The 16,121-nt window shown below is 41.5% G+C and overlaps 1 protein-coding gene across 1 annotated transcript in view; it reads left to right on the top strand.

Annotated features, from left to right (window-relative positions):
• The window catches only part of PIK3C2G (phosphatidylinositol-4-phosphate 3-kinase catalytic subunit type 2 gamma), a 276,099-nt gene that overhangs the window by 59,086 nt on the left and 200,892 nt on the right, over window positions 1–16,121 (top strand). Inside the window, exons 10-11 of the mRNA XM_048827594.2 lie at window positions 783–978; window positions 3,903–4,025. Coding sequence (XP_048683551.2) covers window positions 783–978; window positions 3,903–4,025 — 319 coding nt within the window. The remainder of the gene's footprint in view (window positions 1–782; window positions 979–3,902; window positions 4,026–16,121) is intronic.

The following is a 16,121-nucleotide window of genomic DNA, read 5'->3' as shown; positions in this document are numbered from 1 at the left end:
ATATTACTTATAGTATGCAGCATGTTTATCCTATTAAGATTTTTTTAAATCTTACAAAAATTACAGAAAGGTTTAGAAATGTATATGAATCTGAATAATACTTGCACTTACACAAGCTATAATAAAACTGGAAGGGATATTGATCCTCTCACTTCAAGGAAGAAAATTAACTTGGGTCAAGCAGACATTTCCCCTGTGCTACAGTATTAAGCAAATAGATACATTATGGATGCTTGGGTCTTCCTCTGCAGCATCCACTATTGGCCACTCCTAGAGACAAGTATAACAATAGGTGGACTAGCTGTTATTCTTGGTTACCCATAGATTAATAAATTACTGTACATGTCCTACAATACACAATGCAATAATCACATAGTATTAACATTTAACTTGCACTAGTTCTCAACTCTTCTTAACTATGTTGCCAGGTCCCCTGAACTAAATAGTTGCTTAGCTGCAGAAAACATGATAAACGTCCTCACAGAGTGGGAATTAAGAGACTGAAATGACATAGCTGAAGCACATTGACTTTACAGTGGTTTAAAAAGTCTTCCTTTGTAAATGCCTTTGTTTGAAGATATTGTAATAAAGGACTGTTGATATACCAGAAAATGAGCTAAGATGGTTTTCAGGAGCACAGATGGCTAATTGGCTTCACTTGCTAGATTGTCATTTTAATTAAATTTTAATAGGAGGAATTTCAAAGCCATAATTGATGTCTTATGAGAAATATGCTTCTTTACCAATGACCTATTGCTAACCTTTATTTCCCCCCCCCCCAGTCTTGATAGAGAATGCTGTGGCAGAGCTATCTACAGCCATCTCCCATCTCATCCATGTTTTCAGCAGCAGCTTCCACACAGATTTTCGGCCTGCAAAAATACTTAGAAGCCCTTCATGTGCAGATGTCGACCTAGATCCCCACTTTAGCTTTATTGTTTATGCAGCCCACAACATCCCAGCAGCCTGGCTGAAAAGGTAAGAGGTGCCAGTCGTTCTCTTTAGAAGGGCTTCTTTCCCTCATGTATATTACAGCTAGCTGCAGTGCATGGCTGCTGCCTGTTTTGTGTTGCTGTTATGAAAACACAGATCAGATTCAGATCTAGTGTAAGCAGAGGCAGCTGTATTATTTTCCAGGAAGCTGCACCCACTTACACTGAAGAGAGGTCCTTTTTGGAGCATTCTAGGTAGGGGAGCATAGGTGGAGGACTCAGGAGGCAACCTGAGACAAGTGTGGGAGGACAGTGGCAGGGTGGGTAGCTGCCCTGGCAGGAGTGTGTTAGCGAGAGACCTGCCAAGAGAGAGGGTTGTGGATGAAGGGGGAGAGGGGTTTGCTACCTGCCCATGGAGAGGGGTGTGGCAGGGTGCATGTGGGCCCTGCATAATGAGTGGTGCATGGTTTGAGGCCATCTTGCTGAGTCAGTGGAGCTGCACCTGCTTACAGCAGGTCTGAATTTGACCTGAGCAATGGCATTCATGGTAGATGTATTTAAACCATGATTACCAGGCTACACCTATGCTGTGACAATTTTTGTTTACAGATGATGGTTAAAAACGTTTGTAGTTTTATCGGCCTGAGTGTATCTGGTACATTAAGCACCTCGGAGAAAAACAGAGGGAGACCACTTTAATAAAAGAAAAAAACGAATAAAAATAATCTATGCCACATTATTTATTTGTTCAATTAGTGTCTCTTCAAATGGCTGGTTTTCCTACTTTACTGTAAAGTGAACACTTTCCCCTCACCACACCAAGGCAATCAAGAGAGGGTCAGATGACTGCAGTCTGGCAGCATTATTGTTGCAGGGGGACATGCGGTTTTCTAGATTTTTATTAATGTTTTTCCCATGCACTCACTTTTCCTTGAATTGCAGATGACTAATTAAAACACAATGGGATCATTTGCATTAGAACATTAGCAAAGGAATGTTCTATATAGCATTTAGCTATAATTAGCAGTTTAATAAAAATTTCAGAAAATTTGCATTACTGAAGATAATAGATACAGAAGCATAATTACCGCTTTGGTTCTGCAGATGGTTGTACTGTTCCCAGTGTATTTTATTTTAAGGTTTTACCACTAACAGGTGAAATTACATGTGGCCTAGAGGCCGCTGATCACTTGAGCACCATCTCAATATACAGACATATGAGAAAATGAGAATCATTTTTCTTTCTAAATCTCCCTCTCCGATCTTTCCAACATTCAGTAGCTAAAATAGTCTTCCTTTCCTACCACTGCAGCTCTGTAACCTACCTTTCTGCCTTTACTGGCCTTTACTGGCTCCCTGCCTCTTTTCACATTCAAATTTCTCATTCTTACTTCTGAGGCACTGCACAATTCTGGCCCTCACATCTAAGCTCTTGTTTCTGCCTGTTCACAATTTTGTACAATTATGCTCCTGCTGTTCTTCTCATCTTGTTGCTTCCTTTGTCTGCCTGTCCCATGTCTTCCACCCTTCCAGCTGCTCCCTCCTGCCCCCCACTTCCTACTACACCCAGAACAACTTTCCCTGTTCTAGTAAAGAAGAAGCCTCATCTCTGTCCTTCTCCTTAAAACTCACTTCTGCTGCCTGGATTCCTGTCACTGGCTTTCCCCTCTGTGCCATGGATTCCTCATTCCTAGCCTTACTTTCTTCTTAAAATAGATAATGTACAGAACCTTACAAGTTACAGAACAATATAATGATACAAATTATATCTGTGTTTTCCATGTTGTCTACCTAATTTAAACCCTGATCCTGCAAAGACTTTAGCATGTGCTAAACTTCGTGCACTGTAAGCGATGCTATTGACTTAAATTAAACTATTCACAACATTTAAAGTTAGGAATACATCTTTCCAAGAAGGAGGCCTTAGAGCTTAAGTTCTTTGGGATAGGGACTGCATTTATAAAGCATTCTTACCGTGTTCTATTGCAATTTAAATAATAAAATCCAGGACTCTGTCTTGTCAGTGTTTATCTTTTGTTTCATAACTTTAATTTATTAATTGTAGGATAAAAGTATAAATGTCATTGTTGTCATATTTAAGACCACATTCAATTCCTATTAGTTATAATTAAGTATTGCATCCTTTTTCTTCATTGAGTTCTCCCTGCTGATTCCTCATCTTTGTCCCCTCAGCTGAATAGAAACATATATAATATAATAAATAATATTCTTGGAAAAAATCAACACGGACTCATTTATAAAGAAGGCAAAAATAGGAACCTCGAGTTGCCAAACCCCTTCAGATTTGCTGTTCAAATTGACTCCCTAGCTCTACACTATGCCTATAGTTCTTGTTCAGAATCTCGGAAGGAGACAATGTTTTGCAGGAAGGGGGAACCCTTTCAAGAAGAGCAGATATTCTAATATTTCACCATTTGGGGCTGATATTGCATATGATTTCAATGATGTAGAATCTGAAACCAAACCACAGCCCTGAAATTGTTTTGAACCCAAAACTTCAACCATAATCTAAACCGAACCAGGTGAGTGTCCAACACTGTCACTGACCAGCATAATAATAAATCGACATACAGTAATAATTACACATCTCTGTAAGCATTATAGTCTCTTTACAGATGTGGAACCTGGGGCACAAAGAGGTTTACTGTTGCCCAGTGTTACACAATGGAAACCTAATCCTATGCACCTTAAAGTCACTGGCAAAACTCCCATTGATTACAGTGGTAACGGGTCAGGCTTAGTCCGTAACATAGCTGGGAACAGAAACCAACACTCCTCTACTCTAACAATCAAATAATAATATGCTTTTATTAAAACACTAGCATAAGCCTGACTATTTCACTTCTGTCTATAAGGATGAGCTTTTCAGCATTCTGACTAGCTAACTCCAAATTTAATCTATAAGGTATGTTTAATTGTAATTAATCTTTTATGTTTTTTTCTTTGTAGCTACAAGCTCTTCTCCTTTTCCTGTTCTTTAACCTATGCTGGGAAGAAAATATGTCAAGAGATGAACTGCAAAAATATGCCAGTTAAAAAGTCTTTTTTTTTCCTGGCAAACTGGAATGAGAAGTAAGTTTTAATCTTCATTTGAAGGATGCTAGTCTGCCTCATTTTACACAATCAATATTAGATTCTAAAAAATGGAGGGGGAAAAGGTGTCTTCTAGAGATGTCTTCCCTCAACCCACCTAGCAATATTGTTAACCTATCCAACTATACTCTCAGCCCAGCAGAAGCAGCTGTCCTATCTCGGGGCCTCTTCTTCTGCCCCTCCACCCCCACGAACATGATGCAGTTCTGTGGTGACCTAGAATCCTATTTTCGACGTCTCCGACTCAAGGAATATTTCCAAAATACCTCCTAACAACATACTAATCCACAGAGGCCTCCCTACCAACACTACAAAAAGAAGGATTCTAGGTGGACTCCTCCTGAAGGTCGAAACAGCAGACTGGACTTCTACATAGAGTGCTTCCGCCGACGTGCACGGGCTGAAATTGTGGAAAAGCAGCCACCTTTAAAGGGGCAGGTGGGGTGGGAAGGGCTTTGGAACAAAAGTCAGCTGGGAGTCCTTGGTAACACAGATTCAAGGGATCTGCACTGCAAGGGAGCAGGGAGTGAGCTTGAGTCTTGCGCAGAAACATAAGGCCTCTGCAATGATGTCCCTTTCCCACCCCCCGCCCAGAGGATCCATGGGGTTTGCAAGCTGGACCCTCAGTTTCTTCAGTGGGTGGGAAGAAACACCCGTCTCTGCAATGGAAGAAAGAAGGACATTCAGGGAGTTTCCTGGTTGCTTTGTAAGTGTGTTCGCACAGGGACACATTCTGGCCCAAGTTTTCGCTAGCGTCTGCCTTCTGATAATCACGTGCAGATCTCATTGAAGCTGACGGACAGCTTTTAACTTCTTGACCTGAAAAATTAAACATGACTTTGTCATTAAATCATTTTTTTAAATCATTCCCTCCTGTTCAACCTTTTCTCTTTATTATTACACCTCTCTGTGTACAATGATAGCTATTAAAAAGTCAACAGTTACCTTACTGTGGTATGTGAGAGAATGTGGTTTGATAGGGTTAAGTCCAAGTTTCTGCCTCCCCTTGTGTGGGTGCTCAGGTGAAAGTAATGATGCTGGGCACTACAGGCTAATCAGGCTCCCCAGCAGAAAAGCATAAACCCTGTAGAAGTAGTTGTTTTGGAAGGCAGAAGGGGAAGTTATTTGGAGCAACACAGATTCCACTCACCGTTACTATAGGGCTGAGAGTAGGTTTTTTCTTCATATTTCTCACAATGTCAGGCCCTCTTGTTTTGTTGCTGTAATTATCCTATCAGATAACAAAATCTTTAGTAGGAGTGTGGGCAGCCTGACTGGTTTACATTCTGCATTTTATATCAGCTAAACCTTTTCAGCAGTTTACATCCTGTTATTACCTATTCAAAAAGATGACTAAGACACTACCATATAGCAAATGTTAACAAATGTTGACTCTTCAGTGGTGACCACTGAAGTTATACATTTAAGTAAAGTTTGGTTTGACAAATGCAATCATCTGACATGGGGTAATGTAATTACAATTGTGTTGTATGATTTTTTTCTCTTGCTTGATTTTTGATGTTGAGTATTTTATTGTCATTCAGGGCTAAAGGAGAGAACTACAGTGCTCACTGTTTGAATCTTTACAAATGCTGGTTAACATAGGCAATTGTTCTCTTTATGGTGTACAATTCTTCTGTATTTATTTTCAATTGTTATCACCATTTGCGTACCGTTTTCTTTTTAAGATCATTGCTTATCTGGAATACAAAGGAAACAATCTGCTGATGTGAGTTTTATTTTCAATTGTTATCACCATTTGCGTACCGTTTTCTTTTTAAGATCATTGCTTATCTGGAATACAAAGGAAACAATCTGCTGATGTGAGTTTAAGTCTAAGGATCAGATACATCATCAAGGAAGAAAAGAATAAAATAGAGTTGTTCTTTTATTAAAAGAAAGTTGATTCTGATTTGCATTGTGGCCTGCCAGAGATTTCTGATAAGCAGCAGTTCATCTTCAGTCAGTTCAAAAAAGTAAGGAGGAAAGTACTGCTAGGGAAGTATCAGAGGAATATGTCTCTTGTGGATATTCTTGGCTGCCTAAGAAGTGGTCACCTTTCTAATATGCATCCCAGGAAATCTGTATTTATAGGAGAAGATTTTTTTTCAGGAGTCGGAGACCCATCTGATATAGTAAGAAACTCCTCAGCAAAAAAACAAACAAAGAAGTCTGACTTCTGATTCTACCTGAACACAGAAGTTAGGAAATCATATAATTAAAGAGTCATGGGTTCTGTTATCAGCTCTGCAGCTGAAGTGCAATATTAAGGGGTTACAATTCCACTCACTGAGGTCCTTTTTAAAAAAAAAAAAAAAAGAAAAAGATATTTCTGTATACATGTGTGGTGGTTTGAGAACTGTGTTAAAATTGTGAGCTCTCACTTGAAATTCCCTGCGGGTTCCCTGGTCCTGCTTGCAGAATAGGGAGTTCTGTAGGGAAGTATGTAATCTGCGTCTTTCAGGGTACACAGCAATAGACTGACTCTGAGGCTATGTCTACACAGCAAAAAAAACAACAACAACAAAAAAAAAGCCCATGGCTGGCCAGGCCAGCTGGCTCAGGCTCACAAGGCTCAGACTGCGGAGCTGTATCACTGCTGTTTGGACGTCTGGACTCGAGCTGGAGCCCAAGCTCTATGACCCTGCAAGGTGGGAGGGTCCAGAGCTTAGTCTCCAGCCTGAGCTTGGAAGTCTATACAGCAGTTAGACAGCTCCACAACCCAAGCCCTGCAAGCCTGAGTCAGCTGGCCTGGGCCAGCTGTGAGTTTGTCGTTGATGTGTAGACATATGCTTAGGGCACGTCTACACTGGCAAAGTTACAGCGCCGTTCAGAAAGCGCTGAAGGGAAACCGCTGTTGTGTATTCACACTGTCAGCTGCCTGCGCAATAGTGTGTTCACACTTGTGGCACTTGCAGCGGTATTCGGAGCGGTGCACTCTGGGCAGTTATCCCACAGAGAACCTCTTCCTCTTCTGCTGCTAAGACTCGTGGGAAGGCAGAGGAGGTTGCATGGCATCCGGGTCCTGTCCCAATGACCCATGATGCATTGCTTCACAGAAATCCCTGTGCTACTGTCTGCATTTGGTGCCATCTTTCAATGGTTTGTGTATTGCACGCCCTGCCTCTTCGGGCTGCAGGAATGGATCCCAAACTGCTGACCAGTATGCTGCTTGCTCTGACCAACACATCACGAGTGGCAGTGGAGTTATTCCTTAAACTACAAAGGCAAAAGGAGTGTGACATTGATCTCGCCACGCGTAGTAGCTATGACACGAGATCGCTTGTGGCATTCACGGAGGTGGTGACCACAGTGGAACACCGTTTCTGGGCTCGGGAAATAAGCACTGAGTGGTGGAATCACATAGTGATGCATGTCTGGGATGATGAGCAGTGGCTGCAGAACTTTCGGATGAGGAAAGCCACATTCATGGGACTGTGTGATAAGCGCACTCCAGCCCTGTGGTGCAAGGACATGAGAATGAGAGCTGCCCTGCCCTTGGAGAAGTATGTGGCGATTGCACTGTGGAAGCTGGCTACTCCAGACTGCTACCGATTGGTCACTAACCAGTTCAGAGTGGGAAAGTCGACTGTTGGACTCGTGTTGATGGAAGTGTGCAGGGCCATTAATTGCATCCTGCTCCGAAAGACCATGATTCTGAGCAATATGCATGACATTGTAAATGGCTGTGCTCAAATGGCTTTCCCTAACCGTGGAGGGGAGATAGATGGCATGCATATTCCAATTCTGGCACCAGCCCACCTAGCTACCAAGTAGATTAATCTCAAGCGATATTTCTCAATGGTTCTCTGGCACTTGTGGATCACCATGGCCATTTCACAGACATTAGCACAGGCTGGTCTGGAAAGGTGCATGCATCTTTCGGAACACTGGCTTATTCAAGAAGCTGCAAGCAGGGTCTTTCTTCCCGGTCCAGAAGATCACCGTAGGGGAAGTCAAAATGCCCATTGTGATCCTGGGAGACCCCACCTACCCCTTAATGCTGTGGCTTATGAAGCCATACACGGGGCAACTTGACAGCAGCAAGGAGTTGTTCAACAACAGGCTGAGAAAGTGCAGAATGACTGTTGAGTGTGCTTTTGGCTGTTTAAAAGCTCGCTGGTGATGCCTCTATGGGAAGCTGGACCTGGCCGATGACAATATTCTTATGCTTATAGCTGCGTGCTGTATGCTCCATAATATTTGTGAAGAGAAGGGTGAAAGCTTCACTCAGGGCTGGTATATATGAACTCTAGCCAGAATAAATTAAGCCATACAATATCCTTCTGAAGTATTATTTGTTTTACAGACAAGTCACCAAATGGTGACATGTTTTATCAAAGACCACAGAAGAAATCTGTGGCAGAGCAATATTACAGTTAAGTTCTCCTAGCTCTTGGCCTTGTGCTATTGCTTTAGAAGTGTCTCTCCACTCAGTCGAAGATGAAGAGAAATTGTTCTATAGAATAGCTTATGAAGTTATATAGAATAGAATAGCTCATGAAAGAGGTAGTGAACCATTCACTTTTTGTTGGGATATATTTCTTTTGCCGTCTTCTATGTAGAGCTAATTTCACTCTCTTATTTATGCACTAGTTTTTAATTGGTCCTTTCTTTTTAAAAGGAGACATGAGTGACAACAGGGCCATTAGGAAGAGATGCTAAAGGGTCATCTGGATTTATGTCCAGCAACAGCTCAATCAGCTGATGGAGGAATTTTGTGCTGGCAGCTAATTGGATATAGCTGAGAAAAGTGAGGCTCATTAATTTAGATTAGAAAGGATTGAGTTATCAATATGGGCAAGAGAGAGAGAAATGGAGGGGAAGATTTTGCTGAGTAGAAGCCCAGACAAGGAGTTCCTAAGGAAGATATATATATTTATATGGTTTCTATTTTGGCGTACTCTAACCATAGGGAGGGGAGGCAGCTCAAGACTTTGTCAAGTGTCTAATATTTTGGCTAAACCAGAAACCCTAACAGAGGTTTTTTGTGTTTGAAACTAAGCTTCTTGTGAATTCTCACTTTCTTTGCTTCTCACTTGCTCTTTCCCACCTTTTGTCTGGAATGTCTGTTCAGATTTTAGTTTTGTTGGGGCAAAATCTAATATAATAGAGCTCCGGTTTTCATTATGGTCTTTGGGTGCTACTGTTGTATACATTTTAATTATCCTGTGCACTGAATGAGACAGGGATCCTGTTTTTAAAAAAAATAGTATGTGATCATGTAATTAGAGAGGTTTCAGAGTAGCAGCCACGTTAGTCTGTATTCACAAAAAGAAAAGGAGTACTTGTGGCACCTTAGAGACAAACAAATTTATTTGAGCATAAGCTTTCGTGAGCTACAGCTCACTTCATCGGATGCATTCAGTGGAAAATACAGTGGGGAGTTTTATATACATAGAGAACATGAAACAATGGGTGTTACCATACACACTGTAGAGGAGACTGATCACTTAAGGTGAGCTATTACCAGCAGGAGAGCAGGGGGAAAAAACCTTTTGTAGGGATAATCAAGGTGGGCCATTTCCAGCAGTTGACAAGAACGTCTGAGGAACAGTGTGGTGGGGTGGGGGAATAAACATGGGGAAATAGTTTTACTTTGTGTAATGACCCATCCACTCCCAATCTTTATTCAAGCCTAAGTTAATTGTATCCAGTTTTCAAATTAATTCTAATTCAGCAGTCTCTCCTTGGAGTCTGTTCGTGAAGTTTTTTTGTTGAAGAATTGCAACTTTTCGGTCTGTAATTGAGTGACCAAAGAGATTGAAGTATTCTCCGACTGGTTTTTGAACATTATAATTATTGAGGTCTGTTTTGTGTCCCTTTATTCTTTTAGGTAGAGACTGTCCAGTTTGACCAATGTACATGGCAGAGGGGCATTGCTGGCACATGATGGCATATATCACATTGGTAGATGTGCAGGTGAACGAGCCTCTGACAGTGTGGCTGATGTGATTAGGCCCTATGATGGTGTCCCCTGAATAGATATATGGACACAGTTGGCAACGGGCTTTGTTGCAAGGATAGGTTCCTGGGTTAGTGGTTCTGTTGTGTGGTGTGTGGCTGCTGGTGAGTATTTGCTTCAGGTTGGGGGGCTGTCTGTAAGCAAGGACTGGCCTGTCTCCCAAGATCTGTGAGAGTGATGGGTCATCCTTCAGGATAGGTTGTAGATCCTTGATGATGTGTTGGAGAGGTTTTAGTTGGGGGCTGAAGGTGATGGCTAGTGGCGTTCTGTTATTTTCTTTGTTGGGCCTGTCCTGTAGTAGGTGACTTCTGGGTACTCTTCTGGCTCTGTCAATCTGTTTCTTCACTTCAGCAGGTGGGTATTGTAGTTGTAAGAATGCTTGATAGAGATCTTGTAGATGTTTGTCTCTGTCTGAGGGGTTGGAGCAAATGCGGTTGTATCATAGAGCTTGGCTGTAGACAATGGATCGCCATGCTGAATGTACACAGGCAAACTTCATTCTGGCATTTCCTATTTTTTGAGTGATTGCCTTAACAACCTTAATAATGTTTGCAGTGTTGTTTTGGCAGTGTGGATAAGGAAATATATTTTACTCAACCACATAGAGCTGTTTTTTGGATCTTCAGTGTAAGCTTGAAAGCTTCTCTCTTTCACCAACAGGAGTTGGTTCAGTAAAAGATTGTATCACCCACCTTCAACCTTAATAATGTTCTTTTAATTTAGCTTTTTTTGTTTAACTTCGTAGGTTTTTAAAAAAACAAACTAAATAAAAATAATGTCATCATGTTGATACTCACATGAATTATAGGCAGCACTGGACCTCTGCACTTAATGGCATTACTGATAGCTATAGTAGGTTGTCATCCTTTATATGGATTAGCATTATACGGCGATGAGACATACTTTGCCACTGGGTTTCACAGATATTTGCTGACACCAGAGGAATGGTGAGGCTCTGAAATCTTGATTTCCACTCCAGGCTCTGGAGGAGTGCATCCTCTAGTGGGCACAGACTCTTCTGCTTGTTTTCCCCTTCTGTCCCATCTCCTCCAACCTGTCCCTGTCAGTCCTGTCTCGTTGCCCTAGCCTACTTGCCCAGGCAGTCCTAATCACCCTTTGCACTGCAGCTCCTTGTCAGATCTGTCTCTTTTCCTTCTCTGCCCCAATTCTTCCACCACGATCACCACTGGTTGCTAATCTTAGTCTTCGTCCAGCCAGTCCTAATTTCCTCCCCTTCCCACAGCTCCTTATTTGATCTCATTGTTCCCACCAGCTAATTGTCTCCCACTTCCATTTCTCTCACTGGCTCTCCGTCTTCTCACTGAGCTTGTAGTCCTAGTACTCTTGTCCAACCATTCCCAGATCCCCTTTATCTCCCATTCACATTTTCTCTCCCTGCATCTGGTCCCAGTCCACCAGATTCCTTGTCCCAGTCTGCTCTTTTCCCTGCCCCTGATCTCCATTTGACTCAGACAGTTTCTTTCTCCATGTTGCCCGAGTGCCACCCAGATGATCACTGAGAGGACAGATGAAACACAGTGAGAGCAGCTATTACAGAGAGAGTCATTCTGGGCCTATATAGCCCTGGACTGGGCTTAGACCATGATTCTGCAACCTGATGATGTGAATGGAATCCATTGAAGTCAGGATCTAAGGTCTTGGACTGTAAATTCTTCATATGGCCTTGTGATCTGCTTGCACAGTTCATCTGTTTTATGGTGGTTTATGTATGTGAGCAACAAGATGCAATCTACTCCTAGACAGTGTGAATTGAACATAATATCAAATGTCACATTTCCTCTTAGGTCTAAAATAAGGCTTTGCATTTGGCCTATACCTTCTAAAGTTTGAGCTATCACCTCAAAGAGTCAGAGTTGAACTCCTTTCAAATTACTAGCAGCTGAAGGTTGCAGCATGTCATGGTTACAGGGCAAGCTGTGACTTGAGCCCTTTTACAGTCCCTCTCAAGTGCACCTCTCAGGTGGCAGGCTTTGCTTTCTTCATCTCTCTCAAGGGTAGAGCCCTGCAGTTCAAACACTCTTAGACTGGTTTCAGAGGAACAGCCGTGTTAGACTGTATTTGCAAAAAGAAAAGGAGTACTTGTGGCACCTTAGAGACTAACCAATTTATTTGAGCATGAGCTTTCGTGAGCTACAGCTCACTTCATCAGATGTATACCGTGGAAACTGCAGCAGACTTTATATACACACAGAGAATATGAAACAATACCTCCTCCCACCCCACTGTCCTGCTGGTAATAGCTTATCTAAAGTGATCAACAGGTGGGCCATTTCCAGCACAAATCCAGGTTTTCTCACCCTCCACCCCCCCCACACAAATTCATTCTCTTGCTGGTGCTAGCCCATCCAAAGTGACAACTCTTTACATAATCAAGTCGGGCTATTTCCTGCATAGATCCAGGTTTTCTCACATCCCCCCCCACCCCCATACACACACAAACTCACTCTCCTGCTGGTAATAGCTCATCTAAACTGACCACTCTCCAAGTTTAAATCCAAGTTAAACCAGAACATCTGGGGGGGGGGGGTAGGAAAAAACAAGAGGAAACAGGCTACCTTGCATAATGACTTAGCCACTCCCAGTCTCTATTTAAGCCTAAATTAATAGTATCCAATTTGCAAATGAATTCCAATTCAGCAGTTTCTCGCTGGAGTCTGGATTTGAAGTTTTTTTGTTTTAAGATAGCGACCTTCATGTCTGTGATTGCGTGACCAGAGAGATTGAAGTGTTCTCCGACTGGTTTATGAATGTTATAATTCTTGACATCTGATTTGTGTCCATTTATTCTTTTACGTAGAGACTGTCCAGTTTGACCAATGTACATGGCAGAGGGGCATTGCTGGCACATGATGGCATATATCACATTGGTGGATGTGCAGGTGAACGAGCCTCTGATAGTGTGGCTGATGTTATTAGGCCCTGTGATGGTGTCCCCTGAATAGATATGTGGGCACAATTGGCAACGGGCTTTGTTGCAAGGATAAGTTCCTGGGTTAGTGGTTCTGTTGTGTGGTATGTGGTTGTTGGTGAGTATTTGCTTCAGGTTGCGGGGCTGTCTGTAGGCAAGGACTGGCCTGTCTCCCAAGACTTGTGAGAGTGTTGGGTCATCCTTTAGGATAGGTTGTAGATCCTTAATAATGCATTGGAGGGGTTTTAGTTGGGGGCTGAAGGTGACCGCTAGTGGCGTTCTGTTATTTTCTTTGTTAGGCCTGTCCTGTAGTAGGTAACTTCTGGGAACTCTTCTGGCTCTATCAATCTGTTTCTTTACTTCTGCAGGTGGGTATTGTAGTTGTAAGAAAGCTTGACAGAGATCTTGTAGGTGTTTGTCTCTGTCTGAGGGGTTGGAACAAATGCGGTTGTATCGCAGAGCTTGGCTGTAGACGATGGATCCTGGATTTCAGAACTGCCACCACTCCCCCTGCCCCTTTCCCAACCGTGTTAACACAACAGGCCCAACTGCATTTGGCATCTGCAAGAAACTTTTCTCCAGGAGGCTGTGACAAACAGCTGACTGAAGTGACTCAAAACAGCTTCTTCAAAACAAATGTATTGTTTGTTCACTCAAAGGTACATTGCAATCAGAGAGTAGGGTTAAAACAACAAAAGTTCTACATTTCCCTGGCAGCTTGGGCAAGCCTCACTTACATGGACCCATCCCACAGGGTCTGTGTTTCAGTTCCTCTGAGTGTCCCCTCAAGCAGTGGCTGATGACTGAATTCCCTCTCCCTCTCGAGAGGAAGTTTTTAACTGTTCAGTGATCTTAGACTCTGAACCTTGGCAAACCAGCTGTATAATTTGCATGGAGTCTGGAAATAGCATCTTCCTAATTAATAACCCACCCATTGTTCTCTTAACACCCTGGAAGTTGTTTATGCAGAGGTGATTTATCTCTGACCATTGTTTTGTTTCCTATTTGCTGCTGTTAATAGTCCCTTTTTATTTAATCCACATCATCAGACAGAATAATATCAAGCAGGTAAACTGAGGTACACAGAATATTTATAAGTAATACAGTTATCTCCCATGGTCTGTACACACTCTATATCACTCGAAATTTTCCTGATAGGCAATAAGGTCTTGGATTTGATCTATGGCCTCAGTCTCATGATGATCTGGCCATTCTAAAAGTTGTCTTTTAATATAGCTCTTTTTTAAATGCCTACTTTTAGTAGTGCTATGTATTTTGCCATGACAAAGTCCAAGTGAAGCCTCCAGCAAAAGCGAAGTAGAGAATCTGTGTCTTGTAATATGAAGGATATATTTTCCACTTGGTTACAAGACTAATGAGGCTTCCTGGCATTCCTGGCGAAAATGTTTGCCCGGTTTATGAGTAATCTTTTATCTCTTGTATAATAAAGTGGAGGGCTTTTTTCTCCCCTTGCATCAGATCTTTTAAGATGTTTAAGATTGAGTACTCATGTTTTAGGGTCCCTTTGTTCAGGATGAATGGAATTGATGGGCTGTAAATGAAAAGACAGGAAATAACTGATTTGGAGATGTGTGAAACAGACTGCTTTCCCAATCACTTTTTGAAATTCACTAAGCTTTGGAAGAAAGAACAAAAAATAGTACACCCGTCATTGCCTTAAACCTGTAAATAGGGACATTTGGGGAGGCAGGGGAATGCATCTTAATTTCTTTGGCGTGAGACTGCTCTTTAAACTGAATGAATGGAATATAGATGTTATGCTTTATTAAAGAAAGGGGTCGGGGGAGGGTCAGTTGTTCAAGGATGCCTTCAGTCAAGGTATGCCAGATTTATAACAATCTACCTGACAGTGGAATTTTACCCTAGGTGTAAATTCCACATAACCCCTCCACCTTACTCCTGCTAGTTTTAATCTTAATGTTTTTCAGATTGTTAAATTATTTCAATGGTGCTTCCTAGATTTGTTTGCAGAATGACAATACACATGTTTGAGAACACCTACAACTACAGCATTTCATTAAACCATCTAGAATGCTGAAAATTTTCACACTGTTTAATTTAGATTTATATCCTAAGTTTTTATTGTTGAAGCTGGTTCAGATCTTCATTTTCTAAAATGCTTGTATTACCTCTGCAAAATAGTTCTTTCAGCCCTGGATTCTGAACATTGATTTTGTTTGCATAGAAAATGAAATTAATCTCAATATCTGTTTGCCAAATCTGGCTTTGCACGAAATGTTCTCAGTGAAAATAAAAGACGTGCTTTTGAATATGAACTTTTACTTCAGAAAAAATAAAGTAATACTTTGTAGGTCTCTGAACGAATGACTCAGATGTTTTTACACAGGTGTGAAAAAGTGTCAATTATTAGGATTTGTGCAAATTAAAACTGTAGACCAGTTTATAAAACCTATATAACTAATTTAATCGACTTGTTAATGGGCAATACAAATCTGAAATGGACACTAGTTTCTACAACTTTACTTGCTTAAAAAATTGACATACATTAGGTTTAAAACCGCATCAGCCTTTAAACTGTGTTTGAAAAAAAATTACACCTTGATTATACATGCATAAATTAGAGAATGGCATCCTACCCTGACAAATTCTAAGATAGATACAGGTTTCAGAGTAGCAGCTGTGTTAGTCTGTATCCACAAAAAGAAAAGGAGTATGTGTGGCACCTTAGAGACTAACAAATTTATTTGAGCATAAGCTTTTGTGAGCTACAGCTCACTTCATCGGAATGCATCCAATGAAGTGAGCTGTAGCTCACGAAAGCTTATGTTCAAATAAATTCATTAGTCTCTAAGGTGCCACAAGTACTCCTTTTCTTTTTGAAGATAGATACTCACTCACTCACTCTCCCATTGACTTCAACAGGATTTGTGCATATATGCCTGAGGGGAGAATTTAGCCCATTACCACTAGTTTATAATCCATTTTTCATTCAGTGTTTATTCTAATGTACTTTCTTATTAACGGGATGGCCTTTGCTTGCAACAACCAAGCTAGTCCTGCCCTTGTCTTCTCTAGTGTTTGATCATTTGGATGGACAAGATTTTATATGCCTTTTCTCATGTAATGTGACCTCAGGTTAACTGTTGGCAATGCTTATAGTAGATCTGTCAGTTGCATTTTCCCTCAAGGAATTGCTACC

The sequence above is a fragment of the Caretta caretta genome, chromosome 1, assembly GCF_965140235.1.
Source record: "Caretta caretta isolate rCarCar2 chromosome 1, rCarCar1.hap1, whole genome shotgun sequence".
Lineage (NCBI taxonomy): Eukaryota > Metazoa > Chordata > Testudines > Cheloniidae > Caretta > Caretta caretta.
The sequence above is the reverse complement of the archived record's forward strand: the minus strand, read 5'-3'. Positions and strand labels throughout refer to the sequence as shown.